The following is a 27275-nucleotide window of genomic DNA, read 5'->3' as shown; positions in this document are numbered from 1 at the left end:
TGTGTTTATAATGTGAAAGTGCAGCTCATGTGTCTATTTCTGTACCTTAAATGAAAGAAAACTGAGTATGTTCATTTTTAATATCTTTTCTTTCTGTGATATATTATGACTTTTTTTTTTCAGTTTAAACATCATTCAGTGAAGAATACTTTGAAAAGGTAGAGTTAAGACTGAGCAATGAGCAGCACAAGGTTGGTTGGTTGGTTGTTTTTTATGAACCTGTAGGATGATGTCTCTAAGCAGGAATTGGGCTAGCAAAGCATCGCCAGTTTCATGCTGGCAGCAGTTTGCATGTGCAATTCTGCATCTTGTCAGTAAAACCATGAGCTTAAAGCATCTCCCCCCCCCACAAAAAAAAAAAAATGTTAGCACGTTACCAGAACCAGTCAGTGGTATACTGAGCCTGCTTGAACACTGCCTTACTTGTAACAGCACAAACACTCCACTAACAAGAAAATCGCAGGGCAGTGTAGGAAGATTTTAGATGGCACATCAAGGCACCCTACTCAGAAATTTAGTGCGTTTATTCCCCTTCAGTTTCCACACTGCACCAAAACAGGTGAACTACAAACTTTTCACACACCCACAGGGATTGCTGCTCTCCGCGGGAGAACCGGGCGGCACCTCCCATCGCCTGTATGGCAGAGCCGTTATCAGGGACCCGTTTACTACCGGGCCGCCTTCCCTCGGGGCACAGCCGGCCTTGGGGCAGGAACCTCCGGGTCCAGGGAGCTCCGAGGCCGCCTGGCGAGGAGGCGGAGGCCGGGGAGGCGCCGTGGGCCGGCCGGGCGCGGCCTCCTCCCGCCCTCGGCTTCTTCAGCCCCGCGGCGGCTCGGCGGCGGCAGCCATGGGGGCGGCGGAGGCTCGACGGCGGCGCTGGGGGGTGCCGGTGCTGCTGGTGGCCTATGTAGGCTACGTGGGGCTGGGGGCCGGCGTACTGCAGGCCCTGGAGAGGCCGGCCGAGGTGCAGGCGGCCCGGCGGCTCCTCCAGCAGCACTGGGAGCTGCTCGCTAACCACACCTGCCTGCGGGGGCCCGCCCTGCAGCGCCTCATCCAGGTGAGCCCCTGCCCTCGCCGAGCTAGGCCACCAGGAGGGCCACTAAGAGGGGGGCTACCAGGGGAGCTTCTCTCGGCCCCGCCACCTTTGGTTGGGGTTTAAGTGGCAGGAGGAAGGTGGTGGTGGTGGGGTAGGACCTGGTGTTAATTGCAAGTGGTTCAGGCTCGCTGGTGAAGTAATTAAGAATGAGTTATATATACCCTGTGGCAGCTTCCAAGCGATGAGTTCTAACGGAAAGGCTTTGGTGTGGTAAGTTGGATTGGGTTTTGTGTTGGTGTCAAACCTTCTCCCCCTCCTCCATCAGTTTTCTACCTGTTAATTAAAGGGAAGTGAAAAAATCCCGGTAATGCAGCACAGACGTAACCTTAGAAAGGTTTCTGGGGATGTTTGCAGGGTGGCTGCAAAATACGAAGGTGGACCAAATGCAATCTCACCGAAGTACAAGCGACTACATCCTGGGGTACAGAAATGAGCGAAACAAGCAAAATGGCCTGTGTGTTCACTCTCTGTTTGAAAAAAATAAAAGCCTATAATATTGAAATGTCGTAAATATATTCCCAAACCATTCTAGATCAGTGGGTTCTGGTAGTTGGTTATATGCTGCTTCTTTTGGTTGCTGCCTACCTCGAATAGGCACTGAGAAACAAAAAGTGGGGTGGAGGGTGCCAGCGGTGTTTGGTAGTGGCTGGAAGCATGGTAGCTGGTCATCAGAGCTCAAAGGACCTAAAAGATAAATATTTCCACCACTTTATTTTTCCAGCAGAGATAAATAAATAAATAAACTAGAAACACAGCAAGTGGATAACCTTACCAGGAGTTTCAGTAAGACAAAACTGTGCTGAGAACCTGTGTCAGGCTCTCATCCTTTGACTTTCTAGATGGTAAATCCTCCATGGCAGTCAGTAGCAGAGTGAAAGTGCAGATCACGTCTTCAGTCTTCAAATTTGGCCCCTTGAAAGGTACCCCTTGAAAGGTACTATGGTACTTATTTATATTGTCTGATGTGTACAGCTCCAGGTGAGGAATATAGATAGCCTTTTGAAATAATTCATCTGGGAGGTGTGAGAAATGCATCAGAGCAGACCAGCCTGGCATTCCACGGAGGCAGCTCCAGACTGAGTTTCACTCTGTGCTGGCCCATGGGGCTGCAAGGGGTTTCCCCAGGTGAATGAGAGTAACGAGGTGATAGTAGTAGAGAAAGTAGTCTCAAATGAGTAGGTAGAAAGGTCTTTCCAATGTCATTCTGATGGTTTGTTTCACTGCAAGATGACATCTACTAATTCTTGATACCGTCTTGTAGGCAAGAGATTAAGACAGCCACCCAAATCCCTTTAGACCAGACACTGCTTTATTGTGCCATGTGAGTATTTAATTGTGACCTGAGCAAGCCCTGGATGAGGACATTAGTAGACAGTTTTGTTTCATTTTATATAGAATGTCTGTGCATGCATTCTTCCTTTGAGAAGCTGTAGTCCGTTTGAATGGCTTTGTGTGCTATTTTCAGTAACTTTCACAGTCAGAAATTTATCTTAAATAGGTAATCCACAGGATTGCTTCTTTCCTGTGCTCTTTTTTAATTTCCTATGTCACATTGCTCGTTTACTGTAAGTGTGCTCAGGAAAAAAAAATCCCTGTACAGTAAATTGCTTAATACAGAGTTTATCAGGCAATGCATCAATAACCCTCTTCAGATAACAAATTTGTATTCTGGATACACAGCTGATTATTTGCAAATAAGAAAGACATATAAAGAGTGTGAAAACATAAAGCAGTGAGTGAATTTTAATTGCTTTGACGTTACTGGCAGTTCCTTCTTATTTTCATATGGCTTTTCATCATAGATAATTCTAAACTCTATGTTTATTTTAAAGTGCATAATAGCCAATATGGAATAAAATCCCAGTTTGCTGAAGCAATGTACAAACATCATTTTACAACCTGTTTATTGCTTAGTTCCTAGTTACCAGCCGCAAGTGGAGATCTACTCATCCAGCCCTTGTGCAGATGAAGAGCAGCAGAGAGCTCCTGCCTTGAGGAGCTTGCATGAGAGCATTGTGTGAAGATGGGCAGGAGGAAAGGCAAACAAACCATGCCGTGGTAGCTAAACCAGCAAACTCATCCTGTTATTTCAGTGGCTTAGATCTTTCTGGGTTGGAAGCAATTTTCAAATTAGCAAAACAAAAGAGAGAAGGAGCTGGAGATAGCAGACCAACAACAAAAACTGAACAGCCGAGGAGAGAGCATTAGAACAGTGTGTGTGACCTCTGTAGTTGCAGGTCTGTGCTTCCCACAGCTATTTTTTTCTGTCTGGCTCCTCCCCTGCAGGGTTCTGCAGTTCTGCATTTTCTAAATAACTGAGGGTAGCACGTGCAACTGGTTTATGTATAACCACACAAAAAAATTCATGCATGTGTGTTACTATGTACATACATGAATGTGTGTGTGTGCATATGGGGAAGACTGATTTGCATTTTTCTTGGCTTTCATTATTTATGCCTAGAGTAAGGACAGCATAAAGGAGAACAGAGACTGCAGCCCCATGTCCCTCTACTGTGCACCCAGTAACATCTGCTCAGGGAAAACATGTTTGGGTTTGACCTATCTAACCCTAGGCCATTTTTCTGATGCTGTAAGCAAAGTCTATGATACAACCACTTGTTCACCAAGAACAAAAGTAAACAGTTCCTCAAGAGATGTTAGGCAACGTACAAACCGGGCAATATCTGACTTGTTATTGTAAATGTGGTGGTGGTCTTTATGTGGCAAAATGTGAGGTCACATCAAAGGAAGCTCTAAATTACATGGTTTGCAGAAGGTGGAAACGGATGCAATAAAGCAGATTTCAGATTATGAACCCTCAGTACAGTGAAGAACAGTAACTGGACTCCACTGGGGGGGAAGAAAAGTTATCCAAGAGTTGCAGTCCAGGTAAGAATGATATTGATTCCAGATTTGAGAACCCTTCCAGAAGTGTCCAATGAGTGAGGCTGCACAGAAAGAAGGCACTTTCTGCTTTGTCACATCTTGTGGAGCTGAGAGCCATTCTAACCTTTGTGAGGGAGAGGTCTTAGGCACACTGCCCAGCTTGATGCGCTTCTCTGTTTTACTGCCTAGGAGGAGTATACATAGCACTGCTGCAGCTGAGCTGTCCCCCGAACATGCTCTTCTTCCTGCAGCATTGTCAGTGGTTGCAGACACTGATGTAGCTACAGGCACTGTGCTTTTCCACATCTCTTTTTTTCAGAAGATTGTGCGTAGGGCCAGACTTGCAGCACTGTGTTTGCTGTGTTGGGCTGTTACTGGGATATCCTTTTCATGCTGTCCTTGCTTTTTTTTTTTTTTTTCCTGTAACCTTATCACCTAATACAGCTATTTCCTGTATTATATTATTCTACCCACTTTCTATTATTATAGATGCAAGAGGGTAATTAAGCCATGTCATTTACATAAATTGGGAAGGAAAAAATCAAAGGTGAGCTAAATTAAAAATGCTCTTGCCTGGCAAGATTGAAGGCGTAGTGGAAAGGACCTAATTCTAAAGGGCAGGCCATAAACTAAAAGCCTGCAGCTGGACCTAGATACTGTTATCTCCAGAGTCAACATCTAGAATCACATGAAGGTCATGATTAAAAGAGCAGCTAGCTCCCATGTGACTGGAAGATCCTCATCAATACTTTGGATTATGCTGACATTGAACCAGCAGAGTTTTGTGCCAGCTGTCAGGAAATAAAAACCTGCAAATGCAGTTTACTAAAGTCATCTTGTCCACAGATGATGTGGCACTGGTTGACCATTAAGGAGTGAGCAGCAGAGATCACCAGCTAGTGATAAGGGACTGTATGGAGCAGCACTGGATCCTTGTCTTGTGGAGCAGTGATAATTTTATAGGACCCACTTTAGTCAAAATTTCCATTGGCTTGTCACAGGTGACATAGGTTCAATCCTCTGTAATTGCTCTTTCTCATTACCTTCTTATCAAAATGTGTCACAGTTTTGATTAAGTTATAGCCAGTACACTTTTGCCCAGTGTTTTACACTTGGTTTTTACACTTGGACCCATTTTACACTTGGACCCATATCCAAGAAGGAAATTAACTGTTAATTAACAAGAGCTGTGGTTATGTTACCAAGAGTATGTGCATTTTGCATTCAGTGCTTACATTATCTGCTAACCTTTGACAGAAGTTTTTAGAGAAAAATTTGTAGGAAACTGTTGTATAAAGCAGGATGGGCAATAGGCTAGTGGTACATTGTTGGACTTCTTGAAAGGTAAGGAGAAAATCTATGGATGCGCCATTGTTTCTGGTGAGTTGGCTCACTCTTAGGTCTTCTGGTCAATGATGTAATGTCAAGTACCTGTATTTAAAAAGGTGGATTTGGGACACCATACTAGCAGCAGACATCTAAATACTGGGGGTGCCTATCAGAGATGTTACATCTTCTCAGCTGTTCAAAGATGCAGGTTACTCTTAGAGTTACTTGTCCATGATAGTCCATCCCCATCCTTTTTAAAGCAACTAAAAGGAAAATAACTACTAGAGAAAGAACTTCTCAATTTTACACAGATGATGTAACACAACCTGCTGTGCTCTGTCCTGTAGGTTACATAGGCAGTGCAATGCACCAGGTCCTATTTAGTTCTGTTGCATCTCAGCTCTTGAGTCACTTGTGTTGTTGGATTTGGGAAGCAATAACAGTGCTTTGGCCCTTGAATCATGCTGCACAGTCTTCCTAGATTAAAAAAAAAAAAAAAAAAACCTTCTTTTTCAGAAAAAGTGTTAGTGGTTCAGGGTAGCATTGATTGTAGCACTGTTGTTCTTTACTGCATCTCTCGATCTTTCCCCTTAGAAGAGTAAGCCTATGTGGGTTCTAGAAACCTTAGTGCAGACCCAGCACCGACAGTAAAAGTCTAAAGAAAGCAGCTGGAGTCTATAATCCAGCATCCGTAATTAATCTTGTGCCTGCTTTTCTTTTGGTCAGAATTCAAGTAAGCTTCCACTCCAGGCCAGAACAGGGGATCAGAGCTCATAGCTGGGAATGGTGTAATCCATAATATATTTATATTTTTTTTTGAAGTTAGTTGACCCTTGTCCTCACAATCTGAGACAAGATTAACATTCATATTTCCTTCTGATTACAGCTGGTATTCTGTGAAAAGTAAATGAGTGTTTATATATAAATATTACACATAATTTCTGAGGCACAGTATTTGTGAGTTTATATTTTGTCATTAATCTAAATGATAGTTTGGTGCCTTAGAAACGCCTCCTTTCCCTCATCGATAGACACTTCCTCACCTTTACAATCTGAAATTACACAACTTTCAGGAGGCCATATACTCTCCAGAGAAGGTGATTTATATAAGAATGTGTAAGCTTCAACTAAACTTGGGAGTGAAATTTCATACTCTAGTCCCTTCTCATGCTTTTTTGCCTTCATGGAGAACTGCTTCCAAATGCAATTAGGAAATGCTGCTGTTGCCTACTAAGATATCTAAAGTTTACTGTGAACTCTGGCCAAAATGCTGTAGTTCAGAAGCACAAGGACGACAACAACAGTGATTGGAACCATAGTTTATAAAAGGGTCATTTGTATGACTCCTTCCATGATATTTTCCTCCAGTAAAAAGTTTTTGCCCAGAAATATGAGAGAAATTTTGAGCATAGTCCAGGAAGAGTTAGGAATTCTCATGGATATCCTTTGAATGGTCATGGATCTTCCATGGCTTCATGTTCCTCCGTGTCACTTTATATCTTATTACGGGTTGTGGGGGGAAGGGGGGCGGCAGATAGATCAGAGTCAGTCTGATTAATCATTTATATAAAACTTTATTCTTTGCTGTGAAGATTATAGAAAGAGAAGCATAATGTTCTGGAGAAGGTAAAGATTGCAAGGTAAGGTAGTATCTCGGCTCACGTATACACATGCATTATTGCTGACTTTTAAGTGCCTTTTTTGAAAGCTGTACCCAACTCACCTGAATCAGCACAGAGGTGAAGAATGAAGTTTTCAGTTGGTGTTAAGGAGGTCAGAGTAAATAATGTTTTTCCATTTTGCAGCCCTTGCTGATCAGAAGCCGTGCTGCAGCTACGAGCTGGTGGTGGAGGGGCCCATGTGTGATAAGACGGTTTAGAAAAGAGGAAGTGGATAAGCCAGGAGTTGCCCAGAACTGATAACACAGCACACGCGGTGAATGAGAAAAAAGATGTGGCTGAAGGCAAGAGTGACTCTACAGAAAATGGAAAATGAATAAACCTACATTTTTCTGGGAAAGAAAAAGATGTAACTCAGAAAATTTGAAAGAGAAATACACTCCATAGACTGTGTGTATTAAGCTTCTGGAGATACTTAAATAGGCTACCTCATTCCTCACTTTTTCTTTTCTTTTTTTTCTCTGAAGAGTAAAAACTCTTTTGGAAGTGTAATTCAAACAGGTAGTTTAATTTTTCTCGTATGACTGTAGCTACATTGAGTTTGTTGGGGCAAAGCTATGTGGAATGGTTTTACAGGAGGAGTGAAGCATTCATTATCAGTCATTCGTGAAAGTACAGCCCCAAGGCTGAAAAGGGCTGAAAGGCAGGCAGGATGAAGCGGTGATTTTATCTATTTTTATTTGTGTTTCTTTAACTGCAATAAGGAAATTGGGACTCTGTTGTTTTTGGATGCTCCTGGAGGAAGAACCAGCAATGGTTATTCTAACTGAATAGAGAAGGAAAAAAAGTTATTGCCATTCTAAAATAAGTTTGATATGTCTGAGACACATTAGACAAGGGAGTCAGCAGAAATCTACAGCTTCCTCATGGAGTTACCAGTGGGCTGGAATTAAAGGAGGGAATTCCCTGCAGAAGGACACACAAAACTAGGCTTTAATTTGTAGTGGGATGGTGTAGGTGGGATGGGTAGGCTTTAATTTGTAGTGGGATGTAATGATCTAACATAAAGGGTGCACTTGCAAGCATTAGTTTGTGATGTACCTCAGTGAAAACTTAAGAGCTCGTGGTTGAGCAAACCCAGGGCGGAAGCTGAATGTAAGTAACCCAAAGCATGCTTATTCACAAAGGTGATGGGACAGACATCTGCATTTAATTCATGCCTTTTTTCTAATTGTCAGTTACAATGAGACTTGACTGTGCAAGTAGGCTTTGCATGGTACTATCAAGAAACAGAGCAGCCTAGTTTATGAGAAAATGTGGCAGCTTCCAAAGTTTCATTGACTCATGAAGCCCAACAATCTCAAAGCTCCTCATTTATAAATCCTATAGCAATTCCATAGAAACCTCTATAGGAGATTTAATATGATACAGGACTTGTCAGCAAAGTATTTGTAGTAGAGCCTGTGACCCACAAGTTATTATTATTTTAGAGGGGGGAAGCCTGTCTGTCTGTAGAAACTAAAGCAGAACTGAGTTCTGGGTTATTTTTTTTTTTCTGACTATTTTAACCACCCACTGCTTCCTTCCTGTACTTCTGAGTTACACACAAGACCTTTCAAGTTCCCGAAATACCAAGCCCAAACTCAACAAGTTCAGGATGGATTGTGTTCACGGTGACTGGTGTATTAGATCAGGCAGATAGCACTTCTTCAAAAACTGGATTTGAAACCCTACTTCTACTAGGTACTTTTTAATGCATCAGATTTTACAGAAGACACCATATAAATGATTAACCTAATTAAGAGAAAAAGAAAAACCCTTAGGATTTCTCCCCCAAATCAATGTAAAGCAAAGCAGGAAATGTCTGGTTCTCAAAGCCAGGCTAAAGGGACCAAGCAGATGTCACCTAATGTATGTGATTCGATTCTTTGTCTTGCACCCACAGGCCAATACTTCTATTTTTTTTGGGTGGTGGCTTGTTTATGTTATTTTTAATCAGCATCAGAGATATATCAGTGCTTTTTCAATGGGAAGAGCAGGGAGAACCCAGCTGTTCTACTTGATCATTTATTACCTTGGTTTCTCCTGTGTGTTCTATCAAAAATGATAAACCACTTTTAATTTTTTTTTGTGGAAAAAAAAAGCAGTAACCAAAAGCAGATGTCTAGAGAAGCCTGTGAAATTAGGGCAAATATGCACTGATATTTCTCTGAATCCTCAGCCTCCAGGAGTTTGCGATCCGATAACTTGCTGTGCCAGAGGTAGTTTTTGTGTATTAATAGCCATCTGTGGATTTCTTTCACAAATCTGCCTATATGGGCACATCTGTAATCTCCATCACTTCTACTCTTCTCAGAAGAATAAATCTTTATTTTCCAACATTGTTGCTGTGCATCAGAGGTTGACTCTGAATATTGTAATAAAACAGTCTTACTTTAAAAAAAAAAAGTTAGTATTGTTTTCTTCACCTTCTAAGAATCCTCCACGTTCAGGGTTGCATCAGTAACTCTTTTATCCTGCCAGTATTCAACCTGACATTTCTCCTGGGAGTGACAGTTCATTCAAGTGGTTTTGATTTTCATGATTATTCAGTGATCCCCACATCAGGTTGTGACAGTCACAGTGATCCTCGCGGTTAATCATGTCATCTGGATGTTTGATAACAAGATTTAACACGGAAATACTTAGCCAGAGGCATACTGCTGAAGGCTCTTGAAGACCTCCTGTAAGTATGTGAAGTACCTCAACCCCAGAAACAGAAGTAGTGGGCACTGCAGGCTCAGTGCTTGCTCTGTGCCAGTGAGTGAGTTGTGTGTTTCTCCTCGTAGAGGTGAGTGCAGGATCATCGTGCCATTCAGTTCAAGCACTTGAGCCTACCTGCAGGCTCTTGAGACGAACTGTATTTCCTGGCAGTAGCACCACCTCAGGAGAAGTTAACACAGTGCAGACATTTCACTGTTGTAAATCACTGCAAAGTTAGCATGGGTGCTTACACCTGCACAGTCTCTTGTCCTAAACCATGCAGAACTGAAGTGATGCAGTGATGTGAAATTAAGCACTTAATGCCTTTGTTCCTGCGACTTGCTTCTCACATGACATCCTGTGCAGTGTGCTGATTTCCGCTTTCTATGTGGAGAAACTTTCATTTCTCTAGGCCAATTCAGCCACAATTTCTTATCCTCTCTGGAGTTAAGGTGTCTGAAGTTTCTGGCTTTAAAATTTTGATATCGTGTAATGTTGTCAGCTTCTGAGCTGATACCAACAGGACATTAGGCGGGAGAATGGAAAACGCACATGCTGTATGCAGAGGGGCTTTATGCATCTATCTAATCAAGCTGATCATTTATCTGAGAGCTACGCTGTTGGTATTCCAGCATGTATATATGTCTTCAGGGCTAAATATATAGAACTGCTGAGATGACAGGCTGCACAAGGAAAGTTTGAGAGAATAACAAGCTTTTCGTCTTAAGATTTAGCCAATAGTTTCTCATGGGGAGAAGGGAAAATACAGGTTTGTCATCTATTTAAGTTTCCAGTGTCTCCCTTATATGGTTTATTTGGGGAGTTATTTTGTATTCTTGGGCACCCTGGTTCCTGGCTGCAGAACTGCTTACGCTGCTCTTAAACCTGACGTCAAACATCGTCAGAGACCGTGGAGAACAGAGAAAGCTCAGAGCCTGCATCCCAGACAGCCTGACGAACCCCAGTGCAGATAGTGGCTGTGGAAGAAGTGGAGATTACATGCAATCTGTGCAAAACGAATCCTGCTGCTGGAGACTTCCTGATGTAAAATCTTTCTCTCTTTCTCACCCTCTTCCTCCTTCCCCCCCCCCCCTTTTTTTTTTTTTTCAAATGTGTTGCTCCACTCAAGGCAGCAGTTCACTGAAGGAAGCATAATGTAATACAGCATCTGGTCCTTAGCCCTTCTCAGAGTAAGGGCTCTCTCCTCTATCTTGTGCAGAGAAAAGCAGAAGAGCATTTTGTCAGACTTTAATAGGTTATGATGCAACCCTGAATTGTTTAAATTGCCTTGAGTTATGAGTAAATGAAGATAAGTCTGAGAATGACTATCAAATGATGTTTCTTATTTGGAAGAAAATATATGTTGATCGTAAGAGCTGTTCCTTATTCTTAGTGTAAGAACTAATAGCTTTGGAGAAAAAAGATAATGGTCCTTATAATAAAGATGCTGACTGGGTCTCTGGAAACTACTTTTAATTCACAGCCATGTACGATAGCAGAAATTGCTTACAGCATAGTATGTCTTCATCAGTAAAATGGGACAAAGCTGCTTTGCTTTGCAGGCTTGAGGCACTGGTTTGCTTGATGGATGCATGAAGCACAATTTCTTTGTAAAACTTACAACTGATGCCCTCTAACCTGAGAGTGATTCCTTTTATTAGCAATGGTGAAAGCTTTACCAGCATTCTTATAGTTAGGGAAGGGATAGCGGTGTTGGGTATCTGGATGTCTTTCTCAGAGGTGATGAATTTTATTTATTTTTGACTACACTTTGCATTCAAGGAAATCGCCTCCAAAAGATTTTTGGTCAGTGGGTGTGAAAAGCTTAGTGTACATGCTGTGACTAATGTTGTTTTCAACACAACTCACATCAATGTCATTAACTTTATTGGTGTGAGAATGCATAGTCAGATGTGGGCGCTGCTAAAATGTCTGTTACCTTATTTTGGCATAATTCTGTACGCTTTGCCATAATGACATCTGAGTCGTTCCCGGGTGGCTTGAACAGAATTGAGCATCCTGCTAATCCAAACCATATATTCATACTTGGAGTACTTGGGTGGGGACAGGTTGCTGAATACTAGTGACTGGCCATTCTGTGTAGTTTCTGTCATATGTTACACTACATGCTTTCCACCCCAGTGTAGATAAGGTATCCAGCATGTATCATTTATGTTTGCACGTTTACTTGCTGCTCTGGGGGTTCTGCCTTTAGAATATGCCATCTGGAAACACTTTCTTTTCCTAGCCTGTATGCTGTAGGGCAGTCAATAACTATCTAACTGGCTAGGCTTTCTCTAGGCAATTCTTGCCCTCCAGTCTCTTCCATGTTTACCTGTATGATCCACCATGTGCACATGCAACTTTGTTATTCTGTAGATGGCCTTTGCTTACAGTAAGTATGCTGGCTTTTGGCTCTTCTGAGTTTGTGGGATCTCATGTTATTGTCTCTTTGCAGGGTATCATCGAGGCCTACAAGAGCGGTGTAACCCTCCAGGGAAACACCACCAGCCTGGGCAGATGGGACTTCAGCGGGTCTTTCTTCTTCTCCATCTCTGCAATAACCACCATTGGTAAGAGTTCCCCACTCACAGGGCAGCCTTATAGGTGGGAGAGGAGCAGGAATGAGGACATGTACTATCGGATACTGTCCAGCCTTATAGGACTTCATATAGCTTGTCTATATCATAGCACTCTATAGTTTGTCTATGTCATGCAATGGGTAAGCACGCAATAGACTAGCCCTAGAACTAAGAATGCTTTGTTATTGCCATTGCAGTAATGACCTCTAATTAGATGCAGGGATAATTAGCTCAGTACATATCCCTATTAAGTTACTCAATTTTTTGGTCCTGAAGTAGTATCACTTCAGGGTGCTGCAATACCTATACTCCCTGTCTCACGGAATCACAGGGTGGTTGAGGTTGGCAAGGACCTCTGGAGGTCACCTGGTCCAACCCCTGCTTGAGCACCCAAAGCAGGTTGCCCAGGACCGTGTCCTGGCAGCTTTTGAAAATCTTTGAGGAAGGAGACCCCACAACCTCTTTCCCTATACTTTTCTATCTCTTTCCCAAGCCTAGTGCTGTCTAAGAGGTAGGAGGTGAATTGTACATTGAAATGAGCTTTTTCTGTTACAAGAAGAAGGAAGGATTTTGAAAAACTTAATATTGAATGCTAAATCCTTGGAGGTGTTATTTACGATTTATTCTTTCTTATTTATTTCTACTTGTATTGGCTGAGGGCCTGCATGTGCAGATTGAAGTCCCATAGTTGGATAAATGAAACAATTCAGTTAAGTCAAGTTCCAAGCAAATGAGTAATGTGAAGCTATGAATGAGTGATGGGAAGGGATTGGGGAGGTAGAGAATGGAAACAATAAAATGGATTTAGTATCTGCATTAGGTTACACCATACCTATTAATTATTGACAGTGCATGTCACCAGTTCCCAAAACCATTAATAACTTGCCCTGACATCTTTTCTCACTATGTATTATAAAACGTTTTCTCACACAGTATTTAAAAAAACATGGGGGAAGAGGATGTGGTGAGATAGTCGTTGAATACATTAAAAAAAAAATCAGTTCTCCTGATTTACGTCACATCTGTCAGTTCTCTTCAGTTTCAAATACATTTTAGATTCAGAACTTTCTTTGTGCACCCACGTAGAGCATTATTTAGATTTATCTCTGATAGTTATTGAAGAAGCATTGACTTCAGAACATTAAGCCCCAAAACAACAGCTAACACAGAAGATGTTGTGGTTTTTTGCTTTGCTTAAAATAAAATTATTGTGATCCAGAGCATCTTTCTGCCCTGCTCTTTTGCATGCATTCTGTTCTGTTTGGCGTGTCTTACTACCAGGTACAGGTTGTACCAGATGATGGCAGTGGAGCCTCATCAGACAGGGCTGCAGAGCCTGTGGGTTTCCAGCATAAAGCCTGGGCAGTTCCTTCCAGCCTCCGGTACAAAGCAGCATCTGCTTAGAGCTGTTTTGCTTGCCTCCATAGTTAATCCTGATTAAATTCTAAACTGTCTAATTTAAATTAACCACACCTAAGGAGAATCAAATTTGTCATGTTAAAATATAAGGACTTTTTGTGATGTTGGCAAAGATCTGGACTAAACATTTCTGGCTGTTACTCTGTGAAAGCCTAAGCTGCTCTTTTTCCTTTTTTATTTAAGTAGACTTCTTGCCCTCATAGTTAGGGTGGTGGGGTGGGAAAACTTCATATTGGGGCAAAAATACCAGATGTTATAGCTGCTTGTATCTTACTGTTTTAAAGCCTAAACTGTGATTCTAGGGGCTTTGCTAATAACTTTGCAATTGTTCATCTCTACACAGATAGTTTTGAACTACTGGGCCTTTGATTTTTGGGTTTTGTTTCTTAGTTTTCCAATTTAAATTGTTAACTGTGTACAGGTTAGTGTCTTAACACTCTGTAGATGACAGTATGCTGTAGAAGGGAGTACCACACAGCCTCACAGACCTTCACCTTGAGTCTAAGTTAACAATCCTCTTTGGAAGTTTATACAAGCTCTGGAGATAATAGCTGGCGCAGCCTTCTTGACCTGGACGTCACTGCCTGGCTTAAGAATAAGGCTGAGTTTGTGATGTCAAGCAAAGAGACAAAGTCCTTCCCAAAAACTCAGTGAAGTTCAGCAGAGTGATTCACAGTAAGAAGCTTCATGTGGAAGGCACAGCTATGTAGGAGCTGACACAGTGGAAAAGTTTTTCTTGAGAAGGTTGTGGTAAGGTTTTCGTGTTTCTCTGAAGTCCTCACCAGAACTCTCTCTAGGCTACAGGAAAGGATGATAGCTTCTTTCCATATTGACATCATCTGAGGGACACTAGCTGCTTTCCCCCATGACACTGTTTATATCCCTGTGACTCAGGGTGCGGTCTTCTCTATGCTATGTTATCCCCCTCTTCCATTTAAATCAGAGCCTCATCAATTTCCAGTAGCGATTACAAGCAGTACATGAGTTTTGCTTAGAAAGCATAGTAAGATTCTGACCTGAGGCTGGACATACTTGGTACTCTAATCCTGAAGGCTCCAAGAAGAGACGTGGATGAAACAAAAGTGCCCCAAAGCCTACATAATTATTGGCCAATTTCATAATCTGAATGGAACTGCATTTATAATTTTTGATAATGTGGGATTGGCAGTCCTGGCCTTCTCCAATTCATTCTCCCCACTGTTGTGCATCCTTCATTGCTGTATTTGCTTGTCATGTCACTCCAGATCCTGTACATTATCTCATTTTCTGCTGGTTTTTCTATAGGAATTTTCTCTTTAATGTCTTGGAGAATTATCTTAGTTCCTTTAGAGCTGTACTATTAAACAGAATTAAAGAAAGAGAAGGTAATATGCTGTTGGTTTTATCCCTCAAAGGTCTTTATTCCTTACTGACAGTCTCTCTTCTCTGTTCACTCTCTTCCTAGTTAGCGTGGACTACCAGGACCGAGGTTAAAGCCAGTTCAGAGTGGGGCACAAGATTAAAGTTCCTAAAGTCATACCACCACAGGGTGGTGTAATTTCAGAAAAAATGGAAGGGAGAGGACTGAGATGAGATTGAGGTTACCTGTGTTAGCCTAAGAGAAGGAAGAATATTGTTTTCTCATAGCCTGAATGTCTCGCTTTATCTTAGGTGAGTGGATACTATTAACTAGTGCTGCCTTCCCATTTTCTGACAGCAAAACTCATTTGTATGAATTAAACATGAAACAAAGCAGTAAAAGCAAATAAACCATCTCACAGTACAAAGGAAAGTGAAGACCTTCCTTCTGTCTTCCCTTCTCTGGTTAGCACAGTGTGAAAGCTCCCCACAGCAACCCCCTGAAGGAGCTAGCAAAGAGGCAAGGAGCAGACTGTTGATGAGTGAGGGGTGATATTGGGTATATTGTTGCAGATAATTAGTATGTTGCATGAATGGCTCCTATTGGGGGGGGGAGGAACAGCCAGTTCAGGGCTGGAAAGTCCTGGCACTCCTATCAGCACAGGGCTTTGGGCCAGCAAGAGTTTGTCTTTAAGACTTTGACCTTCTGTACTGCTGCCTAGCATGTGATGGAGCTCCTGTGGAATGGGTGCCCTTTAGTCCACCAGTTAACTACTTTAAGGTATCAACGTGCTTTAAAATGTGGAATAACAGCCTAGGGACATTTTTTACATTTAAACCCTCTGTGACCCTCAACTATGTGCAGAGGAGTTCTCCACTGAAGAACACTGCACCTTTGATGCATTGATCTTTTTCCTGCCCTTAGCACCAGCAGAGCTGCTGTAGGGGCTCGTCCAAGTAATGATGCAACACAACAGGCCATGGGAGGTCACCAAGGGATGTGGAGATTTGGCTTACAGAAACATCCTCTGAGCTATCTCCTGAGAACCGACAAATTCAGTCTGCTTTCCTGACCATGTGCCATCTTGTTCTGTTGGGACTAAGCACGCTACACAGCCTCCAATGTATACACAGTGTGAATATAACAACCAGAAGACTGCAGTACTCATCTCAAGCATTTTCCTGGTCTTTCACAGAAGGTTTTGAGTCACATATTCAAGGAGTCTGCAAACAGTTTTTGCTGTTGCCTGGAACCGGAAAGGGCCAAAACTGCCAAACAACTCTGCTAAAACATGTTTTTAGCATATTAGTTACTGGTCTCTACTTTATCACAGCACCAGGTAAAATGAATAGTGATGGGCATCTCCCCCATACCCACTGGTTCAACCTACCAGGATTAAAACAAAGTTTGCCTTATTGGACACAGTTCCCGAGGTTCTGTCACCACTGACATCTTCTCCATCTAGATTGGATTTAATGTTTATTTTTAACTCAATGCAACATTTAAATCTGCTATGAATACAACTCTCATTTAACCTGAATTAAAACATTCAGGTTACTTCTAAAGAGCACAAGTGAAAGAAAAGTTTAGATCTTCTGAAAAGCGTTAGGAGAGGAGCTGGCAGTATACTTCTTGCCAGGAGGTTGGTGGCTTGAGAGCTACCTGAGGGTGTAGGAGAGAGTGTGGAGTTTCCTTCTGTGCCTGGGAGAACGGGATTGTGGCTCACCAGAGATCTCAGCTGCCAAGTGGAGCATCTTTCTCAGAGTAGTTAAATGTGTAATGCAAAATAATGTAATTATAGCACTGGCATCCCTCACTGGACTGCCCAACAGCCCTGTGGATCAGACACTCGTGTAAGGCAAGGTACCTGGCTCCCAGGCTTCGCCGAGTGTTTGTGTGTTCCAAGCAAAATACTGCCAACAGGTGAGGCAGTATTTTGCTTGCCTACTCCTACACAAGAACATCCTGTCACCTTGAGATCATGACACTCCTTTGGGAAGTTGTGGTTTCTATCCACTCAGGTAGGAGAAAGAATTAAACCAAAGTCTCCCCCAAAACATGTTTGAATGCGCAAACCGCTGATAAAGTTACTGGCTAGAGAAGTGTCTTTTCCAGTGGCTTTTTTGTGACAATCTGTTTTTTTTACCAGCTGAAATTTGGTGAATTTGCAAATTGTTTGCAACTGACAAAAGCCACTTTTTTTTTTTTTTTTCAGTCTAAGTGCTTTCTGCTTTAGATATTTCTTTATGGCTGAGCAGTGAGAACAGGAGCCGAAAAAAACACCTATTGTCAGTAGCAGAAAGCAGCAGTTGCATCTGCTGAACGGGGGACTCTCCAAGTGGGATATGGTCATGTGAATTTAGAGATACTTCACTAATACTCCATTAATCATACCTGTCTCTTTCCCTTAGCAAGTACTCAGAGCCTCTGAATCCCTTGTGCACAGGAATGTAGTAGGAAATGAAGCTGCATTTACTGAAGGTGTGTAACAGAAGCACATGAGTAAAAGTGGATATGAATGTTTAGAAATTAAAACACTCTTATTTTGCTTCTGAGGAGGAGGATTAAGTAGGACTTTATTTCAAAATGAGAGCAGCTATACAGGAATTTTCTCCTGCTGCTTCAGTGAAAACACTTGCACTTTGATTTCTATGTAGTTTTGGTGAGCATCCCTCAGTGTCCCCTGGGACAGGCATTCACGAGGTGAGATCCCAGTAGTAGGTCCGCAAGGGATGTGACACTGCTGACACTGTAGTTTGTTTTGGTCCTTGAAGCTGGTGGAGATCTTCTGATGTATAGCCCACAGCAGTATAAAACACCAATTACCCTCATTCCCTTTACTGAAGAGAATAATTCCTATTTATCTGTTCCTGCTTGAGGTTTATAACAACTAAGGTTCACATACAGCTATATTCATACCTATTTGTCTAGCCCAAAAGCAAGGGTAAATCATCAGCCAGATATAAATTGCTAGGTATTTTATGTAATCTCAAGTCTCCTATGCTGTTTGATCAAACCTTGCATCCTGTCTAAAAGGCTAATGGGATGTGGATTTTTTGGCATGTTTACAGCAGCTGCTCACCAAGTCTTCAGGAAATTGTCTTGAGCCGCTGAGCCCAAGGACACTAGATAAATCATATGCAAAACAGGTCTGGTGTTTGGCATGCTGGACTTTCTTGTACACATTGGATCTTCTTACATCATTGAATTTGCTCTTCTAAATTAAATGCAATGTACAGCTTAACCTTAGATGCTCTCTATTTAGCGCTATGTGGGGTCCCCAGAATCCTGTGCTTCACCCAGTGACATGAGATTACGGACCTTTCTTCCTCCATTTCTAGAATTTTTATTATTTTTTTCCTCTTCTCCAGAGGCTGGATAACCTGGAAAGCTATAGTAAAAAGAACTGCCCAAGCCTCTACACAGCCTTTGTTAACTTGATATAGAAGGGGAAGAAGAAAACAACCCTTGGGAAAGGCTGTCCATAGGTGTACGCGACTCGTTTTCAGGTTTCAGCCTTACAGTAAATGCAACCCTGCTCTGTCCCGTCAGTCCAGACCAACCTGCAAATCATCCTAAATATCATGAAAGAGGAAAACTGGAACCAGTCCACTGAAATGTGGCATAGTCAGTGTGGCACGGATCACATAAGGCACGTGTCCCTCAAATTCATTTTCATGGGAACATCTGTCTGATTTACTTGCCTGCGGTGTCTCACACCTGTTAGTCTAGAAAGGGTGAAATCCAGCAGAAATGGCTGTCAGCAATTACATGGAGAGGGGGGAGCGCATAAAAGCGTGGAGTTGCTCGTAAATGAAGAACACAGCATTGGAATTAAGGCTGCTTTGTGGTCTTAATTTAGCCCCTTTGTTTGACTGTATTTCAAAACAACCTGTACTTACGTAACAGCATCCCATTCTTTCCCAGGGGCTCTCCCCCTTCCCAGGCACAGGCTGTTGGAGGCACTGCTTTGGTGCGTTACCGTGTACATTAAAAACAGGGACTTACAAAACATTCAAACCTAAAATTATTGGAGGGGAAGCCATTCAGATTGTAAAGTTCAGAATTTGTTGGGATAGGAAAGAGGTGAAAATACATGCTAAAAAACAGTTTGCTGCCAGATATTTTTCTGGGGGTAGTTTGCTAGTGTATATGCATAATTAACTGTTTGTGGAGTTGCCTATGGAGAGAGATTTTGTCAGTACAAAGCTCAGTGCAGAATGTGTAGAAATCACAAGTTCATAGTGGCACGTCTTGCTACGTAGTTGGTCAGTGGCTTACTGCAGTCAGCATGACTGCAATCAGCATGATCACTGAAGTTCACCAGTGACAGGACCCATGGGAACGGTGTTAAGCTGAGGCAGGGGAAGTTTAGGCTGGACATCAGAAAGAGGTTCTTCACCGAAAGGGTGGTCGCACACTGGAACAGGCTCCCCAGTGAAGTAGTCACTGCACCCAGCCTGTCTGAATTTAAGAAGCGATTGGACTGTGCACTTAGTCACATGGTCTAAACTTTTGGACAGACCTGTGCGGTGCCAGGAGTTGGACTTGATGATCCTTATGGGTCCCTTCCAACTCGGGATATTCTATGATTCTATGAAGGAATGGGATCCTGTGTAGCCAACGGTGGGTGTTTGTGCCCACTTTTCTCATGTACAGAGCCCAGCCCTTGGACCTCTCCCTCCTGGGGGCTGCTTGTTTGTCCCAGAGCTCCACCATCTGCAAGCACGTTAGTAAGGCATCACTGTTGGGAGCACCTCCAGGTTTCCACCAAGCCAGAAGCTGTGTGTTGCTGGGAGGTCATAGCATTATTCATGGCAAAAAGATAAATTTAGCCAGGTTATGTCAATCTTGTATATGGAGATACACAAATTGCTAATGAGTGAAGGTGATATTGAAATCTAGTCAAGGTCTCTGAATTGGTTAAATCACTGTTCAAGTGTTCTTTACGTGCTAGTCCTTTCCTCGTCTTTAAAGCATCCTGTGAAATAAAATTAGATCTGATTTTCCTCATGGCATAAAACACTTGAAATTACAGAAGCATAAGTCTACAGATTTACAGGATATTTTATAGAGAAAATGTGGGGAGTAAAGACAAATATTGCAGCATTGTTGTTGAAGCCATGGTTGTCTGAGCCATGATGTAAGTAAAGCTATGCTTGCTAGGCGGTACCTTCCATTAGATCAATTGGTGCAACTGGAAAAAAAAATGCCAAACTTTCAAATGCCTTTTTATTTTATGTCTGAAATTGAAGTATTTTACTCAGGTTAAATATATAAATTCTTTGCCTTTATTGGCTCATGGCAAACAACTTTATAATTTAAGAATAAGGAGTATTTTATACTTGTGGCACAAAAAGGATTGTAAGCAAGGAGGCAGTGGTAAGTTCACTAGTCCTGTGGGACAAAGGTATTATTAAAACAGTATTGTTTTGATTCAGAGACCATCTGACAGCCATGCAGGATCATTTACCAGCAAACCCGATGCCAACAATGCTTACAAAAACTGAACTAAACGGAAGTTTTGCATTTACGTCAAATCCTAGCCAGGGCAGTGGGTAGGGGAGAGGAAATTCACTGGTAAATGGAAAAGGAACTAAATGAAATTGGCAAGGGAAGAAATGTTATTTTCCAGCCTGCAATAGGATATGACAAACAATAGATGTAGTTTACAGTTATTTATAAAAAAGGTCCTTTTGGAACAGTGACCTTCTCTAACTTTTGTAGAAGATGGAGGTTCACCCCCTCTAGGGGAGGAGAGCAAGCAGGGAACGTTGTAGATTTAACACCTGATTCCTCCCTATCCAGGCTATGGGAACCTAAGCCCCAGCACTGTGGCTGGCCGAATCTTCTGCATCTTGTTTGCGCTGTTTGGGATCCCCTTGAACCTTGTCCTCCTGAATGAAATCGGGCAGGTGATGTTGTTGGGGGTTCAGCGCTGTGCCCATCGCCTGGAGGAGATGTTTCACTGGAAGGTAAGCAATGGCCAGGTATGCTTCTCCAATGAAGCTCAGGAGACAAATAGCATTGTCTCGTATTTGGGATCCTCTGACTAACAAGGACAGCCTGCCTACCTTCTTGGCCAAAAAGACAATAATACTCAGGAATAACCGGAAATAAATAAATTTAGTTTATGACAGCCCTATAAGGTGTCAGATAAGGACGTTTACTAAATGATGGAACTTTTGTGATGAATGGCTTCCCTTACAGCAACAGAATTGCCAGAGCCATAGAGCCATTCACGGATATCCCATTCTGGGATAGCTTGTTTGTTTATCATCAGTTGTGGTTAGAATTACATATGTAGGTTATGCTGGAGCATTTGTGAAATAGATTTTAAAATGGCATGAATCTAGGACTCATGAAAGTAATGACCACTTTCTGTTGACTGGGAGAGCCATCCTGTTTATTCTAGTGGAATGTGCTGAATGTTTGTGTGGTTTTATGGAGTCCGACATCATTTTCAAACAGAAAAAGTGAGCTCTACTTTCCATGCCACCTTGTAAATCTTGTCTTTTTTTTTTTCTTTGTGTTTTACTAGATAAAAGCTGCCCTGCTGATGAAGACCTGTGCACTAGTATCTGGGTTGTTATTGTTCCTCCTGCTACCTCCGTTGTTGTTCTCTGACAAAGAAGGCTGGACTTATGAAGAGGGTTTCTACTATTCCTTCATTACTCTCAGCACTATTGGGTTTGGAGATTATGTGATTGGTGAGTAGTTCCAATTTCATTGCTTTCACCTACTCAACATCAAAGCAAAAAGTGTGGCTTATCAAATTTTCTCCTTGGCAGTATTACACCGTTAGCAATCCACACACCTGATAATAAATCTTGTTGTGGTAGGTAGGTATTGGACAGGTTGGGGAAGACACGATTTCTGAGATAGAAATGCCACATGTGAAAGCACAAAGCAATCATTTCCATATCAATGAGTAATCTTCCAGCATTCAGGTGATCTGTCTCTTGAATGAGTACAATGCCAGACTGGAGTGCTGTTCTTAATCACAGCAGTTGCTGATGGTGCACTTGGTGCACACCAGTGCACCAGTGGTGTTCAGTTTTAAGCAGATGCTACTCTTCATTACCATTATCAAACAGTGAACATTTCCCTTGTCAAAACCCCAGACAACTGCTTTCTAAAAGGCAACTTAAGTCACTTAGGTGTAGACTCTCAGGCACCAGGCACAGTCTAGTTTTGGTTGCCAAAACACTTTGTCAGAGGAAATGGGTTTGGACCCACGTCTGATGCATTTGCTGAAACACAGGACACACCTTTTTGATAAAGACTTTCTCATTAACAAGAAATTGATTATAGAAACACATGCACCCTTGAATCCCTGGGAGACAGAAAGACATAAACACCTTACTATGGATTCTTTATTTTCATTTCTTCATAGTGCTTGCTCGGTGCTTAGACAATTTAGTGGTGTTACCATAGAACTTGTCTATAACGTGTCAAAGTTATGACTAGAGCTTGTTTAGACATGCTGTAACTAGCTTGAATCAAGTTATCTTGGGTAAGGGTATCCAAACGGAGCTTAACAGAAGCTAGCCACTTCAGCATTTTATAGATGCTTCTGAACTCGGCGCTGCAGCAGGTTTATTTCTCTCAGTTCCTGATAACTACTTTTGAAGTTCTTCCCTAGTACACCTTCTCACTTCCAGGCATACCTTCACCTTTGTGGTACGTTTGTAACTAACATACCAGCATAGATACACAAGGTTCATATGGGAATGAGTGAATACATGTCTGTGACCTGTGGCATGTAGAGGCCAGACCATTTTGGCATTACAATCTTGTGTTTGTAGTTTATGTCTCTACATAAAAATAAGCAAGGCCAGAGCATGAGTTCATGCATTATTTTGTGACTGTCACACTGTTTCCCTGTTATTGTGATTCCTGGCACTGTTCTGGGCCAGGTAAATTCTGAGGGATATCACATGCTAGGAGTGATGCCCTGTTGTTCCCTTTGGACACAGCTGCAGTTTTTGGAGAAACATGAGCCAGGCTGTGGCACTTAGAATTGAAGTTACAGAGTGGTCCCTAGCCTGTTTTATTTAGTAATATTGTCATAGCGTCTCTTACTGGCCCTGAACTCTATTAATTTACACACTGAGCAAGTCCTTCTGTTAGAATCATTGTGCCACATAGGTCCTAAACTACTTCTGATCTTCTCATCCCCAAGCCTGCACCTAGCAGATGATCTCTGTGGATAAAGCATTCTCCTTGGAAGACTCAAATAGTCTTTCTCTTTTTTTTCATTTATTATTTAGAAACTAACAAATTTTATACCTTTGAATTTAGCATTTGATGAAAGGTGCTTGTTTGAAGGTTGAATATAATACTCCTTCTGGCAGAAATTCACCTTGATATAGAAAGGCAGCCCAAAGAGTAGTTACCACAGAAGTGGTTGGTAGCTCCCAAACATTTGGCAGTGGCTAGTGACAACCTCAATATGCCTTGCAGTTCCATTATACTGAAAATACATACAATGTATATAGAATATGTACAATGTATTCTGTACTATGTAATAATACCAAATGCAAATAATTTAATGTGGCTTCACTGACCAGTTACCGCTTATCATAATCTTGTAGACCATAACAGTTCATGGACCGCAATTTGGGACCTGCTGGTCTGTGCAGGCAATGACAGGATAGGATTACTACATAGGACTGGTCACAGATGATAAACACTTAAATAATACCTGCCTCTGTGGATGTCCTGTTTCAACCCAGCCCTATGTGTGAGTTTCGTTGCAACTTGGGACAGGGTGTGACTTTCAGGAGTACAGAGGCACCATGTCGTACGTGTTAACTCCTCATGCTCTGTCCCAAAAGAATCAGGTGCTTTGTAGTATCTGCCATGCTGCAGGTATTCAGCTATAAAGTGACAAACTTTTTTAAGGTAAGGAAAATAAATAACAAGACTTGAGGAGCAGTAGAGAAAAAGCCGATGCAGAGACTCTGCTGCCTCTAGTTTGTGCATTGTATCTTTCCTTAGTTTTTAATGTGCCTCAGCCTGCTGTCCAGGCACTTCATAAGACTAAGCTCATTCCTCATTCCTTTCCTTTGCATGTGTTATTATTTTTAATATTACTACGGTCACCAGTTTAGCCCATAGAAGCCTCTTTGCATGAAACATCGGGGAACTGTAACCAAAAATATGACTGCTCCAAGAGGATCACAAACTACTTAACTGAGCAATCAGGCAGAGGTAACATAATTTCAAGCTGTCTTCCAAGGCTCAGTTGTTGTTACAGATTTTAGTACTGTTTGGGTCATTACTTCTCTTAGACACTCACTCACATCTGGCTTAACAAGGTATGTACACCAGTACATAAAACCTGCTTACCTCTCTGCTTGAAGGGAGCCCCTGTTACATACTACTATAATGTTGTAAAGCCGAGTGATAAATGGAGAAAAGAAACTATGAACTTAAATACGTGAACAATTTCTCTTTAGTATAGCTCTAATTTTGAATTTATTTTTTTATGGGTAGTCTTCACAGTTCCTGGGTCTATACAGAAATCACTAATATTAGGTCATATTTCTGTCCTCTGTCTCTGCTTTACATGAAATGCCTCCTTTGAGGTAGTCTTGATTTAATGTAGAAATGTTTTGGGTGATTGTGTTGTAGGGATGAACCCAGACCGCACCTATCCAGCCTGGTACAAGAATGTAATCTCTCTTTGGATCCTCTTTGGGATGGCCTGGCTAGCACTGGTTATCAAATTTTGCATCAACTTACTGGAGAGCTCCAGTGACTTCTGTCAGTGTAACAAGAAGAGTACAGAGTTGGCCGAAGACTTAATGGATGATGGCAAAAACAGTATGACAGGACTTCATGATGTAGAGAGCTGCAATGAGAAAGACACAGAAACAAAAGGACCAGATGAATGTCACATCCACACAGCTCCTGCAGAAGCACTTTAGAGAAGAAGCATACTATTGGTGTCTCTTATATTTCAGTGCACCAGAGATCACTGCTTAGAAATGTGGGAATGGAGCTGACCTGATGTTCACACGGGGATGTAAACCTGTTTGTTGAGTCTGAAATGCTTCTATTCTGAATTGAACAATGGTAACAAAATATTTCTTTTACAGCACCACCAAGACAGGTGGTAATAGCACAGGACTGTTAACCAAAAGTAGGTTTACATAGATAACACCTACCCTCCCATCTCAATATATGAGGTAAATTTTGACATCTGTACCCAGCACTACCCCTTGTCCTTTTCTTTGTGTGCAAAGTTCTTGAAGCCTCCAATTGTATGTAGGGCATTTTGCAAATACCTCAACTAGAAAAGGAAGTGTCATTTAATACAGGAAGGAAATGTTATGTTGCCAAAAGGCACAGTGAAGAATCTTATTTTAAAGAACCTGGCAGTGACTGCAAGTGTGCTTCATCACCTATGTGCTTGTGCTTGCCAAAGGTGGTAATGTGTTTCTGCTGCCTGATCATTAGTAGGTGAATGGCAATGAGGCAGAGCATGTAGAAGTGCCTAATAGTAATTGAATGTTCAGTTTTCTTAGGGAAATTTCTACATCAAAGGTCCATTAACAAGAGGGTAGGTAGTTAGGGTATTCTTTACCGCAGAATTTTTGCAGGATTGTCCTTTGTGAAGTATTGTGCAGACCAAATGTTATGAGCTAAATGTGACAGCTTATTTGGATGCATTTATTCTTTTTCTTGTATTGGAAACCAGGAAAGGAGGACTAGAGGTAGTTCTAAGTGCCCGTGTTTCCAGGTTTATCCTGTGGCCAATGTTAGCAAGGGCAACTTTAATCTAGAAACAGACTGAAGCACCTTTAACATTGATCAAGAGATTAAAAGAACCAACAAGTCTAACTCCTGCTGCTGTGTATATACCCATATCTGTTCTTGTTTTCTTATCCCTGTTGTGCTACTTGCATCCTAGAGCATTAACCTTGAAAATTTGACCATAGCAATAAACCAGAAGGTTTTGGGTGAGAACCCAAGAAACCAGAAGTATTTGGGGTGAGCCTTAAGCTTCTGCATTGGACTTACATTCCACACAGAGAGAAAAAAAGTGGGTAGAAAGCACAGCCTGTTGGGGTATAGGGCTCAAGACTTAGAAATATACATATCTGGATTCCCAGCAATGCAGCGAATGAAAAGTTTGCAGTCTTTCAGAAGACAAGTTCTGGAACGTATATCATGAAAAAAATAGTTCCATGAGTAGGCCAGTCTGAGTGTCGGTATGTGGTAGAACCGATTATAGAAGAAAATGCAGGAAAGGAATCTGCTAGATCAAATTTGGTCTGTCAGCCTTTTCGTCATCAGCCTTTTGCTGACTCTGTAATGATAAATGCTCTCTCAAGTACTGTTTCAATAGGCAGCAGAGATACAAAAGGGAGGTAGTGGAAATCTCAGATTGTAGTTGGAAAATCAATGCAAAATAAATACAACTGAATTTTTTTGAACATTGGGTAATTCATTAACAGCCTTCTGTGTGATCTTTTTGGTTTCTCCTGTGTTTTGTCTTGTTTACTTTCAGTGACAGATACACAATGTATTTTTTATTAAGTTCATAATGGGCTGGCCCACAGTAAGGCCAAAGTGTATTTTTTAAACGTAAGTGAATCAAGATCACACAGCATAAAATATGATGCCCTTTTATACATATCTTTTGCACCTTCTTCCAGGTGCAAAACTCAGCAAATAAATTTGTGTCATAAAATCCGGATGCCTAGAACGTGGTAGGAGTTTCTACTGTCAAACAATGGGAATGACTGTGCTAAATCTATTTCAAGTTTAATTTGAAATGTCACAGGCTCTGGGGATTTCTACCAATTCTGCTCTTCTGTAAGAAGGCTTGGCTTGAAAAGAGTATCTTCTCTTCAATTTGAACGTCTGTTATATTAATCTGATCTGCTTCAACACTCTCATGTATTTGTAGTTTGGGGGTGAGGTATTCACAAGTTCTTTAGAGATTTACGCACTCCGGTCCCACCGAAGTGCAAACAGTTGCCTTAGGACAGCTAACAATTCTGAGAGCTGGAAGGAAGAGGAACTCTAGGAGTAGTCCCAAAAAAAGGAAAAAACAGTAATTCTTCATAAATCTCAGTGCTTCCACTGTGCATCAGGGTTCATCAACAAACCTAAGCATGTGGCTGGATCTCAGTGACTCAATATCTGCTCCAGCAAATACTGCTGATTCACTTCCTTCCACAGCTGCCCAGCAGCTCTTCACCAGCACAGTCGTGCCACTAACTCTGATACAGCATACTTAACGGGAG

General features: G+C 41.8%; 1 protein-coding gene across 1 annotated transcript; it reads left to right on the top strand.

Annotated features, from left to right (window-relative positions):
* Nucleotides 1–608: 608 nt before the first annotated feature.
* KCNK17 (potassium two pore domain channel subfamily K member 17) lies at nucleotides 609–27065 on the top strand. The gene is made up of 5 exons (XM_035563041.2): nucleotides 609–1057; nucleotides 12131–12245; nucleotides 20821–20987; nucleotides 21554–21722; nucleotides 24652–27065. The coding sequence occupies exons 1-5, from the start codon at nucleotides 848–850 to the stop codon at nucleotides 24945–24947; spliced, it is 957 nt and encodes a 318-aa protein (XP_035418934.1). The 5' UTR covers nucleotides 609–847; the 3' UTR covers nucleotides 24948–27065.
* The last annotated feature ends 210 nt before the right edge of the window (nucleotides 27066–27275 follow it).

This window comes from Cygnus atratus, chromosome 3, assembly GCF_013377495.2.
Source record: "Cygnus atratus isolate AKBS03 ecotype Queensland, Australia chromosome 3, CAtr_DNAZoo_HiC_assembly, whole genome shotgun sequence".
NCBI lineage: Eukaryota > Metazoa > Chordata > Aves > Anseriformes > Anatidae > Cygnus > Cygnus atratus.
Note: the sequence above shows the minus strand (reverse complement) of the source record. Positions and strands in the feature narration are given on the sequence as shown.